This window comes from Aptenodytes patagonicus, chromosome 4 (genome assembly GCF_965638725.1).
Source record: "Aptenodytes patagonicus chromosome 4, bAptPat1.pri.cur, whole genome shotgun sequence".
Taxonomy (NCBI): domain Eukaryota; kingdom Metazoa; phylum Chordata; class Aves; order Sphenisciformes; family Spheniscidae; genus Aptenodytes; species Aptenodytes patagonicus.
The window spans coordinates 84,245,609-84,272,558 of record NC_134952.1 but is presented as its reverse complement, the minus strand read 5'-3'; the positions used below and the strand labels follow the sequence as shown (position 1 = coordinate 84,272,558).

General features: G+C 42.1%; 1 protein-coding gene across 2 annotated transcripts in view; it reads right to left on the bottom strand.

The window, feature by feature from the left end:
• The window catches only part of MOB1B (MOB kinase activator 1B), a 41,262-nt gene that overhangs the window by 6,318 nt on the left and 7,994 nt on the right, over positions 1-26,950 (bottom strand). For both annotated transcript variants that reach the window (XM_076337455.1, XM_076337454.1), the window contains exons 2-4: positions 11,976-12,142; positions 8,847-8,940; positions 2,136-2,269 (exon numbers count right to left, since the gene is read on the bottom strand). In XM_076337455.1, coding sequence (XP_076193570.1) covers positions 2,136-2,269; positions 8,847-8,940; positions 11,976-12,142 — 395 coding nt within the window. The remainder of the gene's footprint in view (positions 1-2,135; positions 2,270-8,846; positions 8,941-11,975; positions 12,143-26,950) is intronic.

Here is a 26,950-nt window from a genome sequence, read left to right as displayed (position 1 = left end):
CCTCCAGTAGACCAGTGGCTCATGAACTTGCTCCAAGACAGATCTGAGTACATTTCTGTGTTGAACCCTCCTAGCCTCAGCTTCCAGCCACTAAATCTTGTTATGCCTCAGTATAGTTCCCTGAAGAGCCTTCTCTGACCGAGAATCTTCCTCCCTTTTGGTAGGATTCAGATACCCAAACACAGGTATCTAATGCGCTTGTAGATGCCCTCTCAGTGCCTGCCTGGCCTCTGACTGCCAATGCAGAAAAGGGGAAGTCTCCTGCAGGCTCCGAGTCTCACCAATGGCTCTGTGCACGTGTCCGAGATGCCACAGGGTACTCCACGGGACACCAGATACCAAAGGTGGCTGCAGTTAACCTACACAAAGGTATCAGCCATCAAGTTTTACACTTCTCTTTGGCTAAAGTGAAATCAGAAATAGGCACTCTTCCACCTGTCTCGTGCCCAGCAAAAAGACTCCAGTTTCCATCCTGCTCATCACCATCCCTTAGCCAGAGGCTACTGCTTTCTCAAGTGCCTGCTTAAGTACTCTGAAACATGCTCCTTTCAGTCATTTCACTGAGAATGACCCAGGACAGGTAAAATCAGTTGTAACAGCAGATCTTTGTCGGTGCGCAAGTTTTATTAAAATTGGTTAAGAAACAGCAACTGGCTACTGGGAGCAATAATCTCTTCAGTTGACACGTCCGCAGGCTAAAAAAAGATATGTATCAACCATCTAAAAAGATTAAACCTGTCTAGCTTCTCATCACGTAGCAGTTTTCCCAGTCAGCTTAGTTCTTTTGCAGTCTTTCCAATTGCTGAAGTCCTGTCTGAAGGCCAGACGCCCAAGCTGGATGCTGTTGGCCAATCATGATCTCACCAATGCTTCAAAACCCTAGCAATAAAATTTTCATACTCCTGCTTAAGCTTGCCCTGCTTACATGTACATAGCATTTCCTTCATTGGCTGCTGCATCGCATGGGAAGTTCGTATTTAGTTGGCTATCCATCGGGGCTTTTAAGTCTCTTTCTCAATTGCTACCTTTCAAAAATACATCCTATTAAAAGAAAAAAAGTCTTCAGCGAGGTATATGCTGCAGTTAAAGAAAGATCAAGTCCTGATGTAGTCTTTTGAACACAGCTTTAATATTAACTGTAACTATTTAATATCATTCCTATTAGTAGTGCAATTCTACCCCAGCTCTGTACTCTACCCTGAAACACTAAAACAAATGCCACAGTACACAAAGAAACCATGCTCACATCTACTGAGCAGGGAAGATTGACCTTTTTGTCACTTCTTCCCAAACTAACCAGCCTTCTCTGCATATCTGCTTAACGGCAAGTAAAAACAAATGCCACCGATTCTGCCAGGTGGCCCTGTTTCTCTGAAGAGGCTTACTGAAAATGTGTCAAATGCTTCAGAAACTATTGACAAAATAAAAGCAATTAAGAGATCTCTCTCCCTTTTTCCACAATGGATCACGAGCCTATGAGTAGTGGTGTACTGGAAAACCGCCAGTTAGGAGCTTTCGAACAACTAGTCCTTCGTGCTTCTAGAAGCAGGGTTTTCTTCTTGTTATCGTTTCCGAACTGGTGGTTGTTCATTGTTTTCCTCCCGCTTTTCTGAAAGAAACCTCTTAAAAACATACATCTTTCATCTTCACTTGAAAAGAAAAAAAATTAACTTAAGATCAAAGATGCAATTCAGCTTCTTTGGAGGTAAGGCCTCGGAGACTTTCCTCACAAGGACCAAACACCTTTCCTGCACCAAAAAGCTGCCAGTTTGTACCAACTACTGGTTACAAGGTTTTGAGACCCTCTGCCTTATTTCTAAGGAAACAACCCACTGTTCAAAATGAAAAAACCATCAGATTTGGTCAACACAGTCAGTTATTAAATAGGAACAGTACTTCCTGCATTCAGAATTGATAGATGTTCATTAGGAGTATTAACACATGGATCAGAGTTCACGTACTACCACATAAATTCTATCTTAAGAGATAAAAGTGCCTTTATATATATATAATGTAACCTTTTAGAGTTGCCCTACTCATCAGTCATATAGGAGACTTTTTAATGCTGCAAGACTTAAATATTCCTGTACAACTGTAATCCAAATACATTGTTCAGTTTTACTTATTTACTTTACCTATTTTAGAAGGAAATAGCGTTTCATCATCCAGCTGATCCTGGACCCAAGTCATCAGGTAATCAATGTACTTTGGTGCAGAGCACTTAATTGGTTTCTTTATGTTTGTCCCATCTGCCCAGTGGTACTCATACCTGGGTTGGGACGACAACAACAAGACATTTCTTAACACAAGTGAATCATTCATATCAAGGCCTAGAAGGTTGCTCATCCTGCTCCGCTCCCCGTACTCCCACACCCTCCCACAGCCCTTCCTTGAAACTAAGGTCCAAATGATCCCGAGATAATCTGCGGCTGCTCTGTACCCAGTCTCCCCACTGCAATCCTGCTTTAGCTGGACTCTCTTCTGCAGTCTGTGAAGGCCTTCAAAAACTTCATCCTTTACAGCACAACTCATTCATCCTCGGCTGCAACACTCCTGCCAAAATGCACATGGCAGCCTGCGGTCAAACCTGCAACCCCTGCACATCAAAAGGTGCTGCAGGAGTAGGTTTCCAAACCCTGAAAGGCCAACTGCTACTTATTCTTTCTTAAAGCTTCCACACACACACCAAAAAAGAAAAACATGACAGCCTGTTCAAGTGAAACATCAAAAAGTTACAAGGGATTCTCACGGTAATAAAAACTAAACTCCAGGGCTCAAATCGATGAAGGCACCCGACTGATATCTAACGTGAAATTTCACCCAGTCAGCCCTAGCAATGGGCTTCTCATCACCTCCACCGGTAGAGAACAACTGCAAAGCGAGTGGCAATGCTCAACATCTGCAGCACCTGCCAGCCAGACACATTAGACCCCTAAAATTTATAGAATTACTTTACATTTGAAAATATTCTTATAGATTTTGCATAACTGAAGACCAAACCACATTGGCTCTTGCCAGAGATCCCAAATATGACTGTATTAGAGACACGGAATAGATTCAGAGGTAGGTTAATGCCACAGAATACAATTACAAAACTGGAAGCTGGTATAAAGTGCCTGCCAGCTAATAGTTACAAGAAAGCTTCTAGACTAAATAGTACTCCTTAGAAAAGGTTCATGTCTGAAGGTCTAGTGCTAACATGCAGCACACCAAGATTCAGAAAAATCTCTGTTTCCAGTTATACCAGTGACCCACTTGATAGTTGCAGGCCAGTAACAGTCTTTTAGCTTAATTTTTCCATCTGTAGATAAGGTGATACCACACCGTTATAAACCACTGACATGACTATGGAACAGTAAAATGTGTGCTGCTTTTATCCTTTTCTATTCACAGAGCTAGTCACGTTGACATCTTTTATGTGGCAAATTTAATGAGTGGATTCCAGCATCATTCATTTTACAGTTACCATTTTAACTTCAGGAATTTAAAAAGCCATGGAAAAAAGTATTAAACAGCATCCATTTACATGCACAACCAGGCAGAAACAAGTCCTCATGAAGTTAGAATGGGACAGATATTTTGACTGGCTTGGGGAACACAATTGACACAAGCCCAGACTTCTCATCTTCCAGAGAAGACGGCTGATCTTGGGAACATATAGCTTAAAAAAATAACCAAACACATTTAACATTGGGAGTCTGACAATACCAGCTTTCAAGTGAACCGCAGTTTCTTTCTATGTCTTGCTGAGTACAAATGCACGTATCGTAATATTCCTTGCCAACCCATAACATCTGAGCAGTTTCTCCTCATCACCACAGAGCCGTGCATAGCCCTCTCTTTTACATCTGAACACAGGATCATCTCCCACGTCGGTTTTAAATCAGCCAGCCTTGCTCAGCCAAGCAGCATTGCTGCAGAACGGCTAGCCGTGGGGCAAGCCTGCTGCCAAGCCAGAAGCGAAAAGGACTGCTGAGCTCTGCAGCTCTGAAATCCTCCCAGAGAAACCAACGAACAAGGATTCAGACCAGCTGCAACACTCCTCATTTAAAAATATAAAATTAAAACAAACTAACAAAACAAAACATACAAGGATAGTGCTGTCAGCTCAGTCATGCTTTTACAGGAAACATACCCACTTCATCGACAAGTTTTATCTCAGTTCTTATTAAAAGAATTAGAAGAGGTGTTATTAATGGTTAATACCACTTCTTTTCGTGGAGGATAGCGAGCTCACTTTGATTGTTATTTCTTAGTACAGTTGTAGCACACCACAAAGTTTGGGCTGCAACCACCACCGTTCAAACTTTCCCTTGCTATCTCTGGTAAGTATTGTGTGGACACTGGAAAAGGTCTTCTATTTTAAAGATCGTACATGTCATTTTATGCAAAGCTTAACTGTATCTGATAAATCTGGCTTCTAATTTTGTTTAACAAATTCAGTTTTGTCAGAACAGTAACTGGGAGAACATTTTCACAATAAACAAATTTTACGAGTAATTACAAGCGTGCTGCTCCCAATGGTATAAAAAAAATCCCATTTTTATAACGGCAACAAATCAGAGGGCCTGAAAGCATTTTAAAATTGTATCTCAAAACACATGCAAAAATTCCATACACGCTGAATGGACCACGTGTCCGGATTTCTGAAAAATCAATGTTCCTCAGCACCCCGTATTACCCTAATACTGAGATTTCAGTGGCATTAACATAGGACAAGTATCAGCACTTAGCTGAGGTGCCAGGTTCAGCCTGGAGACAGAGTAAGACAGTAAACTAAATTACGTGCTAAAAATCTCACCCAAATAACCTATATCCACCATAAGAAGCCTCCCTCCCTCCCCACCCCCCAACACTATAGGTTAATTCTGCATTTTTTGGAGGAAGGAATGCCATCAAATGACCCTTTAAGTAACACGGCTCTTAAGAAACAGCAGATATGTCCTGACAAAAAAGAAGCCATATAGAGAATCTTAAAGTATTCCGGCAAACACCCCATTCTCCACGCAGTACGCGTAATGTTCACGGTTGTTCCTAGGCTATCAAAAGGCTTGGGGTTCACAAGGGAGGGGAAAATGAACTCTTCCTAATTAATTACATCACTGAAAAGAAATCAAGAATCCCAGCCCAACGTCTTAAACAAAAAAGAAAGCCTAACACACACAAAAAATTCCCACGTATTAGAAACATTTGAACTGCTACAGGAAATAAAGGGTAAAATCACATTTCTAGCTCAAGCTTGTGAGCAAACACCTACAGCTCTGGTGATAGAAACAGATTAACCTTATCGTCATAGGCAGTTCCTCTACATAAAATACATTTTTAGAAACCTCTACAGTTTAGCAGAGGTTTTTAAGGGCAAAACGATACGTGAAGGATAGAGCAATAAGTATACAGTTCACTTCAGCAAGTGCAGGGGAAAAGCTAAGAATCCCTAACGACTCTGGTAGAATTCTCTCATACTGAAAAACACAAGTTATTTGCCATCTATAAACAGAAAACCCAACTATGCTTCTCACACTAGAAAATATCCCTAAGTACAAACAATCATAGGACCAGCTCCTCTACTGCGCCATTACATGTATGTGGCCTAAAAAAAAAAAAAAAAAAAAAAAAACAAACCACTACAAAAACAAAGCCCAAACAAACAAACAAAAAAACCCAGCTGGACTAAAATTAAAGCTGTTACCTTGTCCAACAGCGATAAAATGCCGTGGCTCAGTAATGCCTTTTAGAAGATTCTCAGACATTTATTTGGACCTATCATCTCTACATCTCAGCAAAACTGTACTACATCAAGACTGTTGAAAAATACTTACTCTGTTTTGTCCCTCAGTGATCAAGTGATACAGCTGCAGAGTGGAGCGTCACAAAAAGGCAAAAGGATTGATATTGCTAAGAGACACAGGGTATTTTAAGGACCTGATTACACGTTTTATTCCTTTTTTTGCTGCAGAAACACGGGGCAGAAGGCAGCATGTAAGCATTCAATTACACCGTATCACAGCCATGTAGGATTTACGGGAGCCGTCCGCTTCGGAGTGCCCAGCTATTCTGATTTGAACCTATGAAGACAGAAGCACCGTGGACCAACAAACCTCAGGAAAATCAGAAGGATATCACCGCCATTAAGAGTGAGCTTAGTGCACTGACACACATGTGCCTAAACATGGATTTTAGAGCCCCAGTTCAGACATCCAGCTTTGAAGAATGCAGCAGCCATCTCCCTCCTTCATGTTCTTATTGAAGACTTAAAACCAGGGAGGAAAATAAAGAAAATTCCCCTCACCCAATGCTGGTTAATAAACATATTACTTCTATGCAGGTTCTTAACTAATTATCATGCCTGTTGCACTGATGGTGATATAAAAATAGCAAGAAGTGACAACCAACTAGGGTTTGCTTGGGTAAGAAACGGTTGGTCTTTGCTGAAGTGAAAGGAATGGAACGCTACCTTGAGTAATCGTATGTTTTGGAACAAATTAAACCAGTACTTTTTTCAAATTGTTAGACCATGAGCTGTACAGCAGGAGAGGGAGATCTGTTCTTGATCTTTACGTCAATCCTTCACTTACACAACACACTAACACTCTGATAAAAGCTAAGTCAGCAATCCTTCCAACAAAGACAAGTCCAGAAGAAATGAAAGTGATCCCACAGCACACAAAGTTTAGCTGCCTCAGCTAAGCCCTTCTGTTAACATCACTATCAAAAAGAACCAGCGGGCCGGAGAAGTAGCCGTACAGCCCCAAGCATTTGCTTAAAGGTAGCCCTTTAGAGAAGATAACCCTCCGTGTATCAAAAATAAAACACAAAAAAACAGACATGAACCTAGGTAGCCAGTCTTTGCCAAGGGTCTTGTTTTATTTTTTCTTTTAAAAGGGTTTTAAAGGGTTACAAAACACCAGTACCAGGCAGTGGACACAGGAAACATCACATTACTGCTCTGGTTACCCTCTCACTTAAGAGGTCTGATTTAATTTTTCCACAGACTGCTTCAAGTTTGTCAGCTGCGCTATAAAAATTGTGACTGAGCCACGATGAGTTCTAAACAACTACCTACGTATGCACCAGCACCTTACAACCCTTCTTTAATATATCAACCATAAACACTTCTCCAGTGGGCATGCAAAAATCAGACTTTTGAGCCATAGAGTGCTTGCTGCTTTTGGTTCTCTCCAGCTATTCATGCTACGGCTGCCTAACCTGTTTCAAATGACCTTATGTAAGTTGTTGCAGCTAACTCATACTCTTCTGTCTGAAATAGATGAGGATGCAATACCGGTGGTAGCTCAGCCGTGGATGTGAGCAGACAGCAACCTTCAGCCTAGAAGCACCAACGAGCACCTAAGACTCAATGCCTCTTCAACTAATAGAGCTTGAGCCAAAAGCGAACAGGAAACAGAGATAAGAAACAGAAAAAAAAAACTAAACCATAAATGTCAGTGCTTTCACACTGACAGGTTTTCCAGCAGTACTTCCCTGAAAAGAACTTTGCAGGCCACCTTTTAAGTACAAGAAGGCCACACCCACTCAAACTAAAAAACACTGTATATGTTGCACTGCTGATCACCACCAGCCTCACAAATCACCCCCTCCCCTGCCTGCCTGGCCTCGGCCCCTCACGTGCACACACGCTGCTGATCCTTTCACAAAACCAATCCCCGAGCACAGGTGGGGACTGCAGTGTTTGGGGAACGCTCTACAAATCCTAGGAACAAGATCATCTAATTAAAACCTTGGCAGAACGCATCTTCTGCTTCTCGGCAGACAAACAATAAAGCAAAAATATTTTCATGCTCTTACTTAATAAATAAGAGTCTGTTCTGCATGCCAAAGCACAAAGCAGACAATGGGCTATGTTATTGCACAAGCTTATCCCAAAGTTCTTTTGCATACTGGTAAACTTCTATTCCTTTTCTATTTTCACCCCTCCCCGCTTTGCGGCAGCAGGTCTGCCTGGCCACACTGGTTCTGGCATTCAGCAGCGTCCATTTTTAGTTTAAGAACCTAGTGCCAAATCTTTTCTTGGTCCGTCTGGCTGCTTTCGCCTCGCAGAGCTCCTGCCCTCTCTACCTAGCCCTCCCAGCAGCACCCTTTTTCATGTCCTCAGCTCTCCACCACACAGGCTGGCAGCTACTGGCTTCTGACAACAGCAACAATTGTCATTATAAAGGAGGAGGAAGCGGAGGAGAGGATTGTTAGAAATTGATTTATTTAAGATTTTACAGTAATTTAAAAGGAAGCAGTGCCCTCCCTGACAAGTATTTTCCTCTTTGGAAGACACTAAGCAGCTGGAAAGCAAGAAAACACACAAACGTGGGATGTCTGTACAAAAGCATAAGCAAAAATCAAAGAAGTGAAACTTAACTGAGAGACAGGGTAGGGGATTCTTATACCGACTACTAAAAACTGAAGCCAAGCTTATTTCTACAATACCTACTCAAACACCTAAAAGAAAGATTTTGGTAAGCCCTAATTGAACGCTTGCATACAAAAACTTCAAATCTTAGTTTAAAGAAGCCCTCATTAACATTTCAGGAAAAAAAAAAGGAAAAAAGTTTTGATAATCAGTTTAACTTCCCCAGCTAAATAAGAAGGAAAAAAACCCAAAACCCCACAAACAGACAAACAAAACCACACCCCAAAAAACCACCTTTCCATTCCCCACTCCCTTAACAAAGGTTGAAATTTTTTTTCCCTCCACAGGTAACAAGAGAAGACATCCTTTCCACCCACAGAAGTTACCTTATCTTTGGCACCCAACTGAGCTAGTCTCAAGTTTTCAAATGCAAAACCATCTCAAAAATTGCACACTCTCAACAGTGTGTAAAAAATAATCTTACTTTGGGCCAGCAGACATCACAGCGCAGCTCTCCTCTGTGCAGAAGTCCGTAATGGTTCCATAAAGCATATTGATCTGGTTGAAGAAGTCGACAGCTGTAAAGCATTTAAACCATCAATTAACACCCTGCAGTGTAACGGCAACACAAGCTTCCTATAGCCTTAACTGTAAGGCGCACACGGCTGAAGAGGGTCCTGGAATATTTTTTGTGAAAAAACTTTATTGTTATTGCTTTTTAAGATGTATTATGTGTCACCTAATGAGTAACAGCTCTCTCTAGTTGGCAAGTTTACACCAAAGAAAACAACCAATCTGCAGGACACTGTAGAATTAACACCAACAATACACACCTCTTAATCCGGTGCCATGCCAAAGACAAGCCAGCATATCACTTGGTGTTCCTTGCTTAACTCTATTACAGAGATACACAGTTTTGCCGTAATGAAACGGAGATTGACATCCTAAATGTAAGCACTAGCAGATACCACATACTGTGAAAGTAACTGATGGCTGAAGGAAAGGGAGGGTTAAATACTGCAGCTCCCCTCACTGATTTTACCAGAGAATAAACATCAAAGACTACACGAACATCGTGGCAGCAAGTTACAGCTACTGTTCAGCAGATGCAGGATACGAGCTACAACTGTGTCATGCAACTTCCCAGGTATCAAAAAAGGGAAGCAAATAAAAACTGGTATGGCATGCACCTAGCACAGCTCATGTCCAGCAACAAAATCTTCCCCCCGCACAGCAAAAGCAGAAAACAGCAACACAACATTGGGAAAGGTTGTTAAAAAAGTTACAGAGGACCAGGAGGACTCCTAAAGCTTGTTTGGGCAGGGGGAGGAGGCAGTTAACACCAAAGGCAGCAAGAAGCGGTTATAATAACCCTTGTTTCTTAAGTGTACACAAGAACTGTTAATTAAGTTTCCATTCCCTGCTCCCAGTGCAAACCACAGTCCAATGTTTGCTTCGAGGCAAGCATGTTCAAAAAACCCCCACAGACTTCGACAAGATGAGCGACTATTGTGAATCCCACACTTGCAAGTCTCAAAAGGCCATGGGACGCACCACCCATCCACCAAAGCCAGCAGCGTGTGACAAACAAGAAAAACGCAAGAACCTCCTTTCCAACATGTGCAGAGCTGTACAGTGTCTCTGCATTTTCTCATTTCCTCTTTTTACTCATTGTTCTTAAGTTTCGAGGGCTTAGATGATTTTTTTCCAAGTGCTTTTCTACTCAAAGAAGTGCACACCGTCTGGTGTTCTATTACAAAGATATGGGCAAGATCTACCTCTGAAATTATTTTTTGTTATTTTCAAATCAAGGAGATTTCAAATGAAACTCAAACAAACTGGTCATACACTTCTCACCTTTTTTTATTTTCAAAACGTATTTGAAAAATCTACATGTACATCAACTCATTACCGCGAGACATCAGTGAGGCTAAGAGTCGAGGAGGAAGTAGAAGAGCAGAGCACATTTGTTCCTGTGCTCTCACTATTGTGAAGGGCAAAACCCATGACATGAAGTCACACGTTTTATTTCCTTATTAGATACCTCAATCAACAGAAGGGGCTCACAGCTACCATTAACTGGTACTAGGTGTGGTAGAGGGATGCTGTAAATGAAGGGAGCACGTAATCAGTTAATCACTTCTAGACAAAAAAATTAAAACATTAAAACCCCACTTCGCTGCAGGAGGCATGGGCGAGGACCATTTCATTACAGAATGCAGCTGTTACCAAAAGGCAGCTCCCACTCTTTTGTAAAGTGCTTCGCTGCCTTTTGCCACCCAGCTAATTTAGCAGTTAAGTCATCTGGGAAGGGAAAAACACCGCTGCCACACAGGAGAGAAGAGACATGGAGTGGAGGAACCCCCAAAAGGGAAGGATGCCAGCAATATATGAAGCATCTTTAGTAATGCTTACTCATAAAAACGGGCTGGCTTTTTTTCTAGACAGTTTTGCAATACAGTGTGAATAAACTTGCATCAAGAACGGTGTCAGCAATTTCAACATTCCCTGGAAGCAGTGGCAAGTCATATACCAGAGCACCGTGTGGCTAATTAAGAACCAGAAGGTTGAAGTCAGTGTGACAGTTTCACTTCCCAAACATGTCAAAGAGCAGGAAGAAATGGACAGATAACAATTACAAGACATTTATCTTGAGCATAATTTATACTGCGCTGCAGCGATTGTGCCATGTGCGCACAAACAATACTGTACTATCACGGAAGCACGCCAAGCCGAAAGACACCGAAGATGAAGAAACACCCAGACAGGGCACAGAGTTTGTGGCAGCCGAAACTCTGCACGGGCTACGGAGCATGATAGGACTTGGGTTAATCCATTCTTTAAGAGCAGAAGGGAGGCAGCAAATTCATACAGCAGGGAGAAGAAGGAGGAGGAAACATGGTCAAGCAATCAGAAAACAGTGATTTGTGTATCATTGTTTGGCCTGACCTAGCATGAAAGGAGAGAGTTAGGACTAACAGCTTTAGAGGAAGTTAAAATAATGACATCAGAGACTTACCAGAGCAAAGGCTCACAACTTGGTAGAAACAAAAGGAAGGAACTAACTTTAGGAAAATTGCAAAGATCGATCTCTGGGTTTGTTACAGGCAAAAGGAAAGCCAGGCCATATACGTGACCGTAGCCTTTAGCATCTTTTAGACCTGGCCCTCACACTTAACTAAATTAAGGTTTTATGCTTAGCCTGTAGAGGCTTGACTACACCACTGGGTAACAACCCTAGCTGAAAAAGAGCTAGGTTAAACATATTAAGATGGCACCAACAGGCTACTTTCTTAAAACAACAGTGACATTTCTACTTCAGCACTTGTTTGTGATCAAGTGCTCAGACTTTAACCACTAAGAGTAAGAATTATTTTGTTAACAGGAACATATTTTTGGCATAAGGAGATTAAGGAGTTTTTGTCTCGGTGAGACGCTCTGCATCTGTCAGCTCTAAACGATACTACATTCACCTCTCCCAACCGCAGCAGAGTGGTGCCTGTAGGACCAAAGAGCCTACCCCTCTAGAAAGGAGGGGGTAGGCACAGTTGTCCTCCCACAAGTGTCAGACCACATTCAACACCCCCCTTACGAAAAAGGTTAGCCGACTTACTGTTAACTGCAACCCACTCATTTAAGTCTTCGCCCTCTGGAAGCATAACAGCCATCCGGAGATTACCGCTTCCAAGTGTGGCTTCGGCATGTTTTAGCAGCTCATACTGGTGAGACCCCTCTGGAATATTCTTCTTTGGTTTGAAGGTTTTGGAAGAGCGACTACCACTGCGAAAGGGAGAGGAAATATTTAGAGAACTTGTGGGAAGAGAAGGGAAAAAGAAAGGAGCGGACAAGTCACACGTAAGCACAAGATTAACATTAATACTTGCCCCACTCCCACATTTTCACGTTGAAAAAGGTTATTTAACAAAAACTGGGATGCAAAAGTAACAGGTGCTTTGACTTGTTTTAAACAATTAAATGATTCTCCACTACCCTGCCTTCTCATCTGCTCACCCTACTTTTAAGCCAGCCGGACAACTGGGAATGCTCAGACTCCCTTCCCTCTCTCAGCAAACTGGATCACGGGCAAGACGAGACCAAAAACATGTCCTTCGCCAGAACTTGGACAGCCACATATCAAGGACAGCAGCCCAGCCACACAGAAACCTTCTTTACTCTGAACAATCATGAAGCTTGTCATGGTAATTAAAGATACTATTTATTTAAACAGAAAAACCCATGTTCTTTTTCTAACACCCACCTTCACGAGACATGAAATGCCATCACACCTGCGTAAGTGTAACAAGAAGGTAGGGGCAGCCTGTTCAGACCCCTGTCTTTTCACATCAGCTATGATGTGTTAAGTAGTTACTATTAATTCCTCAAAAACAAGCTGCTGTGATTTAGGAAAGCGTACTTGCTGCAGGCCTAGCTAATTCAGAATATCATCTTAGCTACCAACATAAAATAACTTTTCCAGTATCTGGCATTGTTTAGCAACTTAGTTTTTACAATACAGTTGCTCAGAAATACACCAACACTCTAGCTGAAGACTGATACTATTCCACATTTTCCACAAATTTTCTATGTCATTTTCCCCCCGGTTTCACAGCATACAGACCTTTCAGTCCACCAGTTAGGCAAGAAATAAGGATGACAACTTTTACAACTTACATGGAGGTAATTTTCTTACCTATAATTTTGTTTGAAAAACACGGACTGACTTAGAGAAAAGTTTAGACATTTGAATTTTAAAAGATGGCAGTCAGCCTGGATGGCACATTAACCCCTAACATGTCAGAAACATGACAGGTAAATTAAATATTTGCAGGAAAGTGTCAAATGAACCAATATTTGTGAATGTTTTAGTGTATGAGCTGAGAAAAGATTTCTGTCAGAAAAGAAAACTGAGCTCTGAATTCCAATGAAAGAAAGTGGAAAGGTGTGAAACCCAGACAGCCGAATTTTCATTACAAATATTATCCAGTTCTCATTTCTTTATATAAAAGACTGCCAATTTTTCACCATCGCCCTACAGGACCGAACAGAATTTTTTGTTAGTGGGGCGTAAGGGTTCTCCCCAGCTCACTCAATATTTAAACTGCATGTTTGAACACGCAAGGGTTGTAGCTTATCTTTGGGGCAATGCTAGCATAGCTACACTGTCACACAAAAGCACTCTAAGAAACTTAATTCTGTGCCTCATTTTCCCCACCACACCACACTACAGCCATCAACAGAAAATTAATGAAGATGACTCATATCTACAATCCTGAACGCCAACAGCTCTAGCAGAGACACAATGTGCACCTAAGAACACAACAAAAATTGTTCTTTCCAAAACACATCATGACAGGTGATCAAGAACACGTCATTTGCCAAGCACATGACAAAACTGCCTAACAGTTACATTCAGTCTCAGTTTAGACCCGAACAAGAGCAACGGATGAAGAAAACATACTGAAACTGGAGATAAACCATGAGTTCCCCAAATTCTTTTGAGCAGGTAACAACATCTTTGCAGGCGCATCTTTGCGTATTGAACAGATCCCACAGGTCCGGCTGGTTAGACATTTACATGGTCCCGGTCCTACTCTGACTCTCCCTTGCTACAAGGGAGCAGCAGCACCCTCCCCCTCCCGTAGGTCTCCGGAGTAATCCTGTTTTCTAACCCTCGTGAAGAAGCACTCAGCTGGACTAAACAGGGATAGTGGGATGATACACTTCAACAGGCCACGGACATTCACACAGACACCAGAACAATACTAAGGCAGTCAGCTACTAAACGCAACTAAGAGCCAGAAGTAGTAAGAAGAAACATATGGCTTCCATATATTCTGTTACAGGACACTTCTAACATGCACCCAGTCATTTGCATTTCACCCTAAGCAAGGATACCAGATTGAAATCTTAAATAAAATAATTGCCTCCCAGTGGGAGTGAGCAGCTTTTGCGGCTCAGGGAGTTCCCTTCACCTCCCACCCCTCCAGCCACCTGCATTTGTTGCCAGGCCAAGTTCAAACCAACTCTGAAGAAAAAGCAACTAAAAAACAAAACAAAACAACAAACGAAAAAAAAACCACAAACAAACCCCCAAATCTTTTCACTGACTACTTAAAGACTCAAGTTTTTCTCTTCAGTAACATATCCACTTTATAGCCACTATGCCAACACAGGCGGTAAAATTACAACTTAAAACACCTGGCAATTGCTTTGGTGTATGGCTGCACGGACAGGGCTGACGTAAGGTAATATTCACAACTGAAGAGCAAGAGAGACTGGTATCCTTATCTTTCTACGCGTGTCAGTGGAAGCAGAAGAAAAACAACACATTCTAAACACAAGCACAGCACTTCCCAACTTGCTCACAAGATTTTGTTCGCACTCCATCATAACTAGACGATGAGGGAAACCAACTCCTAATACCTTCACGAAAAACAAACCAAAGGTTTCACAGACTTGCCACCACTCCAAAGCTCAGGTCATTCATTCATCATAAATGAGAAAGGAAAATAAGCGATTCCTCCCCACCCACCCCGCCGCTGCGTACACAGAATCCCCAATTCCTAAAACTTAAGTCCTCCTTTCACCCTGTTTCAAAACCTAACATACATCAGCTTCTCTTTCGCAATACTGTCATTTTCATACAGTGACAAAGACTGAAAAGCTTAACTGCTGTAACTGGTCTGGTGCAGTCGTCCGAGGCAAGATCTACAACCTCATTATAGAGACTACTACTGGGTGCGTGGAGCTCCCTGAGTGTGATGAGGAAAGCTCTGTCCAGACAGAGGGAGCACTTACCAAGAGGATTTAGATCACGAAGGGCAGCGCCCCACTTACAGCTTCAGCAGAAGATCTTTGTTCGGGAGGAGAAGATGGCATAGAAACATACAAAGCAGTAACTGGAAAAAGGTTATGAAATAACTAAACCAAGAAACTGTTTGGATTTTAGCAAAAAGGGTAAGCCAACAGAAAGGATGAGGGTTGGAGAACAAGGCACAAGGAAAGCATGGTGAAGGAACTCCCTAAATAGAATAGTTTATTCTGAGAAAACTCTGGGTAGGAATTCACACCGTATCCACCCCAGATCGGGAGTTTGCCAGATAACAAACCAAGTCGTTGCAGATCTGCTGAATACCCAGCAGAGATCTTCTACGGTCAAGGAAGCAGAGAATGCACAACACACTGGAAAATCATTAGGTATCACTTAATCCCTGCTACCCCCTTCCCAGAAACAAGGGGTTTCTTCCGATAAGCTGGCAAAAGCCGTAACAACAGAATACACAATGATTTTGTCTCATCAACTATTCTAAATAAGCCGTTCCATATTTGCCTCCGCTACCTTTCTGATCACTACTTCTCAAATTCAGCACAGCCATCCTAGACAGCAGGAAATGGTCTCACACGAAAGGCAGGCAGGCATCCAAAAGGAAAAGTAATTAGGATCAATGCAGGCTGCTAGTCGTCGCGTGCTATGGAAATATCTGCAATTTTGGCAATAAAATATCAGAATTCCATGCATTTATGCAGTTCACCATACGTGAAGCCAGTTACCCGCATGCACGGTCACATACACTCCTTGATAGAAAGAAAAGTTCAGTGACTCAACAACCTAATACAGCTTCTCTAAGCCAAAACCCTTATAGGACACATTTGCTCTTGTGAAGTCTAGCGGTAAATGTTGCTGCAAACGTTATTTCAACTACCTTATTAGTTTAGAAGCTCTCCTATTATTTAACCAAAAAACATCCTCATTTATTTATGCCTTAGCACCATCAGTTAACTACCCCTTCAAATGGTTACCTTACTAAGTAATCCTGCTTCCTCCCTAAACCCTGACCACAGCAGCGCTTTATTCCTGCTATCCTATGATTCCCAACACAGAGCTGAAGGCATCTTAAAAAAAAAAAAATAATAATAATTTTTTTTCCTATTATGTCAGTCTGTTACACATGACAGATTTAGAAAGTCTTCTTGTTCCAGATGTATTACCTCAACTCCTTGAGCATTCAGTGAAAAAAGTAACTTTAAAGAGTTCTGTCTGGTGGCCAACAATACACACAATAGTAGATGTCTTGATCAAGTATGACATTTTATTTTCACCTACATGCCATAATAGAATTAGCTATATCTGTGAGCAGTTTCTCCCGGGATTTTAAAAAGCTCCGAGCTAATAGGCAGCACCTGCCTTTCCCTGTTACGAGTCTCTGAACTCTCCTTCAGTTTCAAAACATCACATTAATGCAGGAGTGAAAGGGGACAGAGAAACCCTCAGAAATGCCACACTGGAGATCCCATTTTCCTTGGACACAAAAAGGTCACGAAATAGGGAACACGTTGCATCATCCCCACTATTAGTCACGACCAATTTCTAGTCCTCCAAGAAGAACTGACTTCTCAAAAAATTCTTGCAATTCCAAGGACGTTTTGCTCCCTTCACTCCCACATCCAACATTGCTAGCAAATTATGCCCTTCTATTTTTATAGGTAAGTACTGCTACAGCAGTGCCAGATGCAGTTCGACCTAGCACTAAATCAGGAGCCGTGTTTAAAGCGATTGACTCACTGAGCTGGGACGAGTCTGGAAGCCTGGCTAGGAAGCCACACCTCGGAGCCACAAAAAGCGCTTCCCACTGTCAGAAGCCCACACGCCGCTTGGCCTCACAAAGACGTCACAACTTGCTTGTAAGCAAGAACACAAATTTTCCTCCAAAGCTGTCATTTTATCTAGTCATCTGCTGACAGGGAGGGTTTTTAATGATGCGGATTCTGCAGGCTGTTCTGTCTTAGGTTAGCAAGATGATGTCTCCAGAAGAAAGGAAAATTTTCAGGCATCCTGCTTACGCCACACCTACCAAGCTGCCTCAACAGCCCACTTCAGCTTCAAACGCAGCACTGGCAGATCTTTTACAATCAAAGCAGCTAAATACTCAGCCTAAATTCTTGATACGCTTCTTGTTAACTGCGGGAAAGAAGCCACTTAAACCTTCGTGCTCCTAAGAGAAGCACTTAGGCTGGCCTGGCTTAGACCTCCTCACACCCAACTATTTGTGCACTGGAGTCTTTCAATGGAGCTTTTTATCTATTTCTGTCAACTCTGCTGCATATCCAGGGAAACTTGAATTAAAACAGAAAAGTTTAGGCTCCTTATGCATAACACTTAAAACTTCACAGCTTGTTCTTACCACAGAACTAACCTCAAGCTCTTACCAACTGTTGTGTCTAACACAGCTCAAACTGACAAGCAAAAAACCTTGCCCTTGAATCTAGCTTGCTTCACAAGCAAACACAGGGATGCAGATCGAAGCCCAAATCCTGCCTCTACCCAGGCTGCCAACCTATCCATTCTGCAGCAGCACCACAACCTAAACCACTGAAATATTGACAGTGCTCCAAAGTCTTCCTCAAATTCCTCTTGAGTGAACAAAACCAGACCAAGTTATCCCATAATTCACTAACAATTCATTACAGCATGTTAAACTAATGCAGTACTTATAAAGGATGCGACTGCTATGCCATTGGCAAAACCGATGAAGAAGAAGAGGAGACGCCACCCTGGAGATGGTGTGAGAATCTGAAAACCTTTTTTTTTTTTGCCTTGCACACCTACTTGCACATCACCTACCAAACCGACAGGTTTCACAAGAAATTAAGATTTTATTTTTAAACACCACAGGCATTCAACTTCCATGGAAAACAAAGAGCACTGCTCCTCCAATCTGTTTCAGGCTACCTGTAGGCTCACGAACACAGTACTGCAATTACTGTAAATCATTTGATACAAGGCTCATCAGTGGACCGTTTTATCAAACACTGGAAAGGACAGAAACTTGCCCTGGGGAAAAATAAACAGAAAATGCTGCAGTGGCACCGTTTGCAGGATACACCTGCCACCTATATTCTTCTAACTGGTATATAATGCTGAGGCCGTGGGATATCATCTTTCTTTCTGTGGGGGAACGTGCGAGTAACCAACTTCTGCAAGTATAGCTATACCACTCAGCGTCTCCCAGAAGCGTTCACGACCATGGTCCAACTGAAATAAAACCTTCAAAATATTTGTAAGTGCTCAAGACATTCTGAAAAAGTCAAACTCAAGACAGTACACAGAACATTTACCTGGGGCATGGAAACTTTTTATATTTCAACGCCTGCTTTTTCATCTTCAAAGGCCTTTGCAAGCTTTAATTAATCCTGACAGTATCTTTGAAGTAGGCATCATCAGCATCTTGTTAGACACAGGGAAACTGAGGCAGCAACTCATTGCCAAAGGCCAGCAAGTAAATTTATCAGACAAGTCCCCAGGCTTTAGTTCTGTACCTCCTTGTCTCCTTTCTCTGCAGGTCCTGCTGCACCTCTTTTTAAACCCCGATACACAGAAACACTGTAAGGCAAGAACCAAATTCCAGAAAAGCAAACATTTCAAGCCTTCAAACAATAATATGGGGCTTCAAATGATAACATCCTGCTAAGAATAGACACATCAGAGTATGATCTTAGTTTCCAACCGCCAACACGTCAACACAGAAACTAAAATAAAAGTTCAAGCTACTTTTTGGAAATCAAATCAGTAGTTGCTGCATTTAAACGCCATTTTCCCTGTGACAATCACAGCATCAGAAGGACAGCAGGTAAAATTAAGTTGTACGTGTTCAAAATCTGCACTGATGAGATTTAACTTGAGCATTTCTATTTATAAAACTGAGTAGTCACAACATTTCTGTTCTAAAGAGAGACAGCGTGCGAGCCAGGCATTACTTTCTTCAGCTCTTACAATACCAAAAAGACAATTATTTTCCAGTCAAATTCCCACTCACTAAAATAAGCCTGTCTCAGTCAGTTCACTTTAATTCGGAGGTAACAAATCCAATGTTACGAATTCAGGAAGCAAGCATTCCACAACCTTGTGCTCCTTTGACATACCACCACGCAGCAGGTCTAAAGACAAATAAAGTAACCACCAACTTAGGACAGTGAAAGACGGCCAAGGAAGCTTCAGTCCCATGCTCGGAGGTTACAGGTGCCATGGGCAGAGAAATGAGCACTTCTGCCAGGCTCTGGGGCAGGATGAGAAGCCCCAGAGCCCAGCTATTCAAGAGCTATAGACAATTTCACAAATGCTGTTCTACTCCCCAGTATGACTTCCCATGAAGATGACCATGAGACCCCTTGAACACAGCGGGCTAATGGTTTGAAAGGGGACATGCTATCAGTCCAGCCAACTCGAATTCAGAAAACTGAAGTGCTCCAGGACAGTACAGTACTGGGTTTCAACTCAGCATTAAGAGGTATCTGAAGGCTGTTCGACACAGTCTGAGAGTTAAAAGCATACGGGTAAGCAGAGACTCTAAGTGCATGAGCTGGTAGCTCTCACCCTGAAAGATGTCCGTCCCCCTGTGTAAATTCTTCAGATACAGTCACTGTATTATTCTGAACACTAATATAAGCAACACACTTCTAAAGAGCGCTCCCATCTAACAAAAATAACTTTCACAAACATTAAGCTGTAAAAAGTATAATTCTCTCCACGTGGAGGAAAACACAGACTCTGCCAAGATCACTAAGCAAATCAAAGCAGCCCGTCTGGGAAAGAGTTAAGAGCTGCCAACTCCTTACACAACATAGCTGCTCTCCCAAAAGGTAAGGCAGTGGTTAGAAAGCAATTCCAGGCCCAGGGGTTTTTGTTTTGCTTTGTTTCTTTGGGTTTTTTTAAGGAAGAATCAGTTGCACTGACTTGAAAAATTTCCATGGACACATGGTCATTCCCGTAGAAACAGAATACATGTTGTTTATTGTTTATATGCTCTATTGTAGGAAACAGTAACTGAAAATACTTAGATCAATGGCACACAGCTGGAGTTTCCCCATGTAGCTAGTAGGAGACATAAGAATAATCTAAATTGTCTACTACACCTAGAGTAAGTCACTGAAATTAGAAATATCAAAGTTAAAAATGGTGAAAGTAAGGGTGCCTAAGAAATTATTCTTCCCAAAGCTAACACTGCACTTGGTAACCAAGAGGCCTCCACTTGGTAAGGAATGTCTTTGTGTGATTAACTCACCTATCGCCTGCCCAAGCCGCAGCCAGTTGCCAAGGCTACAGAAGACGGGTGCCACGCTTTATAACCAGAGGAGTCGGAGCCAAGTTACTTCTTTCCAGATTTCAGCATGCTCCTTCTGCAGCACTGTCATTAGGAAAGCTGTGTGGAGCGTCTTCAGGAATAAGTACTCAATTCTGCCAAAGCAACAATCAGGCTTCCAGACATTTCTGTGCAAACCCATCCCTGTCATATACCCACAGCGGCTCCTGTTCGTTCCAAAACAGGATTGCTTCCTACGCTAAGCTGTCCTTTCAGTCGCCTGACCCCCTGTTGCAAGGAGAGGAGCTTTCTTCCCACCTCCCAGTGACAGGCTCTCCCTACCCGCAGGCCCAGCCGCACCTTCCCCTTGGCCAGGCGCCCGGCAGTGGGTCAGGGACAGCGGCTGCACCTCCTGCCCGGGCCCAAGGCCTCTCCGGGGGAGGCGGGCAGGCCCTGCTCCGCTCAGGTCACCTCCTCGCAGGCGCTCCCGCCGAGCACGGCGAAGCTGCCCATGGCAGCCGCTTCCCCGCAGATCTCTGCGGCAGTTTATTCCCCCAAAAGCCCCGGGTCCTTGAGCTTAGTAGCTTAACAAGAAATTCAGGTTTAAAAATAAACAAACAAATCCCAAGGTAATAGATACAACACACAGCTTTCCACAAAAGGCAGGGGGTCCTTTCAGAAGGGAAAGGAAAGAAAAAGCTTAGATTCAAACAAAATTTTTTTAAGTATTGAACACCACACTTAAAAAACCACCAGCAAACATGAATCAAAAAGTTTCCTCATCTAAAAAAAAAAAAAAAAAAGTATCACAGAGCAGGGGAATTTAAAACAATATCCTTATCTTTCAGCACATGGAATTGACAACAATGGCAATACAACACAGGCTATTCCCCGAAGAAGAGCTTCTTCAGATGTCTGGAAATGGAATAAATACAAATCCAGACAACACCCCAAATCTCACTTTCTTCTTTTTCAGTGAAACACTGTTATCCGTCCTTCCTCATCCCACCCGTTTTCTTTGCTACGCCATGGAGTAAGTTCAGTTTTCGGTAGGCTTCTCAACCTGAACATGCTTCTCAAGGGCTATAGTGACCGTTATAATTATAACCGATTTGAAATAGTGCCTCCTTCTACCGAAGTACTGATAGGGAAATAGGTATTTTCATGAGATCTTTAATTCTCGATCCATCAAGGCGGGGACTAAAACCTGTCTTCCCCTTCTCAGAAAAATAGCTGTCTTCATAGGCTGAAGTTACACACAGGATGGTACGAGAGGAAGCAGATGAAAAAGCCATCACCTCATCAATAGCTCTTAAAAAATACAGGTATCATTATGCACAAGACTCTACATGTTAAAAGAGCAGAAGTTTATCAGATGATTCACATCCAGTAAGGAAAAAGTTGTTTAAGGTAGCCTTAAGGAATGGTTTTGCTTTTGCTTGTCCTAACCGTCACCACCCAGTGTTGAAAGCTGTCATAACACGTACACGTCCACATTCTTAAAATACATTTTTTTTCTTCTATACAGACACATTTTAGAGTCAGTGAAATCAAGCAAGTGCAGGATTCGTTCAGCAGAAGTCAGATGCTCTTACGTGCACCACAACACAGCCGAAGACAAGCTTTTGCTGACCGAGCCATGACTAGGGGACAGGTGACTGGCCCTTGGAAACTGGCCATTTAACTCTTCCCTCTGACACATGCCCTCGCTTGCCCTGCAGCGGCACACTCGGTGCCCAAACCCACCAAGATTGGCCACAAGTCCACAAAGGTGGCCACAGACCGTTTTCTACCCAAGCCAGGCACCTACGCTTCTCCACGTCTCCCCGCCTCCGTTTTTCCGTCTGCGAGCTCAGAATGTGCCTGTAAACAAGGGGGAGGTGTTATGCTACAACAGTCATGTCTACTACAACCCCACCCATGTAGGTGGCAATTGTGTTCCTGCTGTTCACCCAGTTGGACGCAACCCTTCTCCCAAGTAATCACAACTCCTACTGTAAGGAAGAAGCAAGCGTCCAGAACACCATCCCGTAACCAGGAAATCATCATCAGTTTGCTATGCTCACACACAAAATAAAATTCCCTTCTTTCATTTACAACACGTTCACTTAATACACTTGCCTCTCCTGGAAAATCCTCAAAATAAACCAAGCAAGTCACAGTTGCTCTCACTGGATACTACCAGACCTCGATCTGTGCACTCAAAAACACAAACTAATTCCCAGAGCAGCCAACAGTTGCGGAAGCGACTCAACTTCTCAAGCGTTGTCCTCTGTAGGACTAACAGCAGCGCTGGGCGATGCAAGGAGAGGGACAGGCCAGAGACACAAAAGGGAGTGTACAAGAGCATCCACCAGAGAAAAACCTAGGTGAAAAAAGAAAGTACACATTCAGCCAAGCATGCCCTATGGACTTGCAGAGACAAGCAGGCAGACACGCAGACAGCAGAGGAACTGGAACACGGCTGTGGTATAAAATCTGCAGACCCCCAGAAGGCTCATTCTGCATGTTTTATGAATGTCACTGCACTGCTGCTCCCAAGTTTCTCCACAGACTTTTTCAGGAGCTTTAAGACCACCAAACATCACTTGAAACAAGTTTTCACTCCAATTTGCAAGAAAGAGCCTTTTAGCAGAGACCCAAGTATCTCCGCATGTTCTCCTCTGACATCCATTTGAAATCCTGTTACATGAGAGAAATCAGGATCATCCAGAATGTTTTGCTGCATGCTACCAGGTATCCACTGACTACCTTGAAGCAAACGCGACGCTCTCTTCACCCACAAAATTTCTGTCTTATTACAAACAAAAGTTAGATTTTTAAGAAAGCTGAGGACTGGTCTTGGCTGTTTTGTTGGCTTCTTTCAATCAGATTCAGGTTCCTCAACTATTTTAATACTAACATTTACTGTGTACATAGACACAGATATACATCATGGAACTGTAGGGCATAATCAAAACCAGATTTATTTCTGCAGATTCTAATATCCTAATATTCATGTACTGCTTCTTTAAAAGAGCAGGCTACTAGCAGCTTTGAAGAAGGTAAACACAAAGTATTCCTTCCTCTCCAACTGCTTTGTTTTTTCCTACAGACGACTGAGATGGAGTTCAGTATCTTTACCATTTCAGTCACTAATTAAGCTCTCTGCAAGCTACATAGCACTATTTTCTCACTAACGTTCCCCTCTTTTCTCAGGAAACCCTTACTGCTGTCAATTAGCATTAGCTCACTTAAAAGGAAGGGCACAGCATGAATTCAAACAGAAGTTAGAACTTCACCCAGTTATGCTTCAAAGTTTAGTTTCCACGAAGGTTCATACCTCAGTTTACTGCATCAATGTACCTAAAAAATCATTCAGCAAACATAACTACACTTCTTTTGTAAAACCTACCCTTTCCCACATATAAAACTTGGCATTAAAAAAGCCTTTTGAACACTTATTTCTGCTGTACGTGAGTGTACGGCGCATTTTCCTTTGAAGAACAAGGACTCAATCAAGCTGTAAATAGTAGACTACTGAAAGAAGCTGAAAGGTTGCTGAAAAGGATGCTGTACGTACCCTGCAGCAAGGACTGCTGTAGGAGAACTCGCGCCACAGAGAACACAGTTGTGTCCCGTGGCAAGCAAATTCAGAAACAACGAAGTCAAATGCCTGCGACAGAAGATTATGTAACATTTGTTAACAACAGTATACCTACGGGCTCCGTACCCATCGAAACCTGCAGAAAGACTCAACCCTGTCAAGTTTGAGTCCAAACCATCTCAGACAGTCTCCCTCTAATTTGTTATACGCATAATGAGGACGCAGACCCAAGAACAAATGCAGGAAGAAGATGATTTGCATATTTTTGAGAAATTCTGAAAACCTGTCACTCGGATGTTTCCAAGAAAATGTTGTGTTCCAAAGGAAAACAATTACACAGAGGGAAAATGCTTGGCAACACATGTGGCAGTGAGGATGACACAGCACATGTTACGCAGACACACGGAAACATGAAAAGCAGTATTAGACAAGTCAAACATCACGGAGAATATAAGGGAGCGGAACAGTATTTTTTTTTCTTTTTTAAGAGGGAAGCAATAACATTCAAGTCCTGGCCTGGTGGTCAAAGTGCATACAAACAAGAGAGGGAAACAAATCAACCACAGAATACGAGCACCCGCAGATGATCAGAAATCAAAACTATAAAGCGCCGTTATGGATGCAACTAAGCAAACTATAAAAGAAATATAAGGAATTATATAAAGCTACAAGTCTGGGTTATTTCTTTCAATAACACATCTGATTGTGTTTAAAGAAAAGACACTGGAAACATTAATAAAGACAGAAGGTTTACTAAACCATGTAAGTAGGCATGAAGGAGTTCAAGATCTTTCAACAAGTCACTGAAAATACCATAAAGTGGCCTGGAGAACTCCAGCTTGCCTCGGGCAGCCTTGCACACTGCCAGTCCCATGAAGCATCGCCCCGCTTGTGGGGCAGGAGGAAAGGCGGGGGCGTGTCAAATAAATAAAGCAGGTGATTAACAGTATTTGCCTACCTATGCTTTCTTCACTGTAGTACTTCTTCGATTTCATAAAACAAGGACAAAAAAGTGTCCCATACAAAAGGTATATGCTGCTTTCCATAACGAACTATTCCCCCTGCTACAGAGGTTTCCTTATATTCAGCTAAATTTTCTTTATGTCTTACATTACTAATGCCCTCTGCATCCTAAACCAAATCTGCTGATAAGTCACACCCTTTAAATACATTTAAGAAAGTAGGAAGCAGAGCTTTTCAGAAAGCGATCTACAAGCCATTGAGGATGATAAATTGCAGCAATAAAAGCTTGGCTCTGGTATCAAATTAGATCCTTACTTATACACCAAATATAGTGCTTGGAGAACACGCCTCAGAACATGGATGGTTTACCGAAATGCTCATCGGTGCTTTTGAAAACCAATGCTTTATGAACGACTAAAGCAAATCTAGTCATACAACCTACGAAATCACAGCAGGGCATTTCAAAAAAAAAAAAAAAAAAAGGCTAACCAAACATTTTAAGACCATCTTCAGTCCTTTTAAACACAATAAAAAGAACAATCTGTTAATGTGTTTAGGAAAAAGGCCAAGTTAAAAAAGGAGAAACTTAACTAACTTTTAATGGGGAGGAGTCACTTCAAGACTTCATAAAAGGCTGTCTTTTATTGTAAGCCCCACGCAACACAGGCTGATGATACGAACATGGCAAATGAGACATACCCAGCAACCTCCCAACAGAAAACCTCAAAGCATACATGCAAGATTACGCTTACACTTTAACTGATAGATAAAAGGAGGTCTGAATTCAGGAAACACCAGAACAATCATCAGAGGCGAGAAATAACACAGAGAACAACAGGAAGAAATGGACAGGAGGCAGTAATGAATAATCTAACAGCTTTCCAAAAATACACTGCATTATCTCATCACCAAGTATTTCTTACACATCCCCCATATTTAATACCATCTTGTATGTGCTGTGTGTAACTATCCTCAGTAAAACTTGCTTCTATCTTGCAAAGTATCATATCAGGGAAATCCACCTGTCTGAAGCATCTGAGGGGGAACAATAGCTCCTACGTACACAGGAGAGTATTTCTTTTGAAATTATTGCAGCTTGTCATTTGACACTTGAGTCCACAGTCAGTTTAACTCTTCTATGGTGAATTTAAATATACAGATTTTTCCTCTTTTCCACTCACACTGCAGCAAGAAGTTTTAAGAAGAGCTGTCAACCACAGAAGTTAATAATAGGACACTAGAGACACTTGGTTTTTTTGTGAAAGTTACACTTCAGCATTAGGAAAAACAGTATTTTGTTGCCACAAAGTATGACAAGACATAGTAATGCCATTTTGATTCCTGGATCTAGAACACTCGGCAAGTCCCTAAAACAATTACTCCATTCAAGCAAAACTAGGACTGTGCTACTGAAGTTGGTAAAAACACAATTAAAATACCAGCTAGCAAAACAAAATATGGGTTATTTTATTAAGGTCAACATAGGAAACCCACCCAATCATTATCTGGGTTGAAATTATTACTATATGAAAAATCAGATGCCTCAATTTTTAGCAAAAGAGGAATTTACTAAAGCTTGCTTAAGCTCGTTTATTCTCTTTGTCGTAAAGAAAGGAATTAGACTTGTGATAAAGACAACAAATCCAGGCATTACGAGTTCTTAACTGCAAGATGCTCTTCCTCACTGAGGAAGAGATTAAGATTTTGTATGTCAGGAGTCCTCATATCTCTAGGACACAAGCAATTAACTCTGGAGGTAAGCTACCAAACTTAAAGATGAAGTGCAACGATAGACAACCAAAAAAACCCAAGTATATGGAAAAGAAGCAAACTTCAAATAAAACTCAACTGAAATATGGGTAGGATCACAAGAGGTATGCAAGAGTAACAAAAGGAATGGATTCCTGCCAAGGAACAGCTGTGAACTGGAGCAGGAAGAGAGGAGAGGGGGAGCAAGATAGA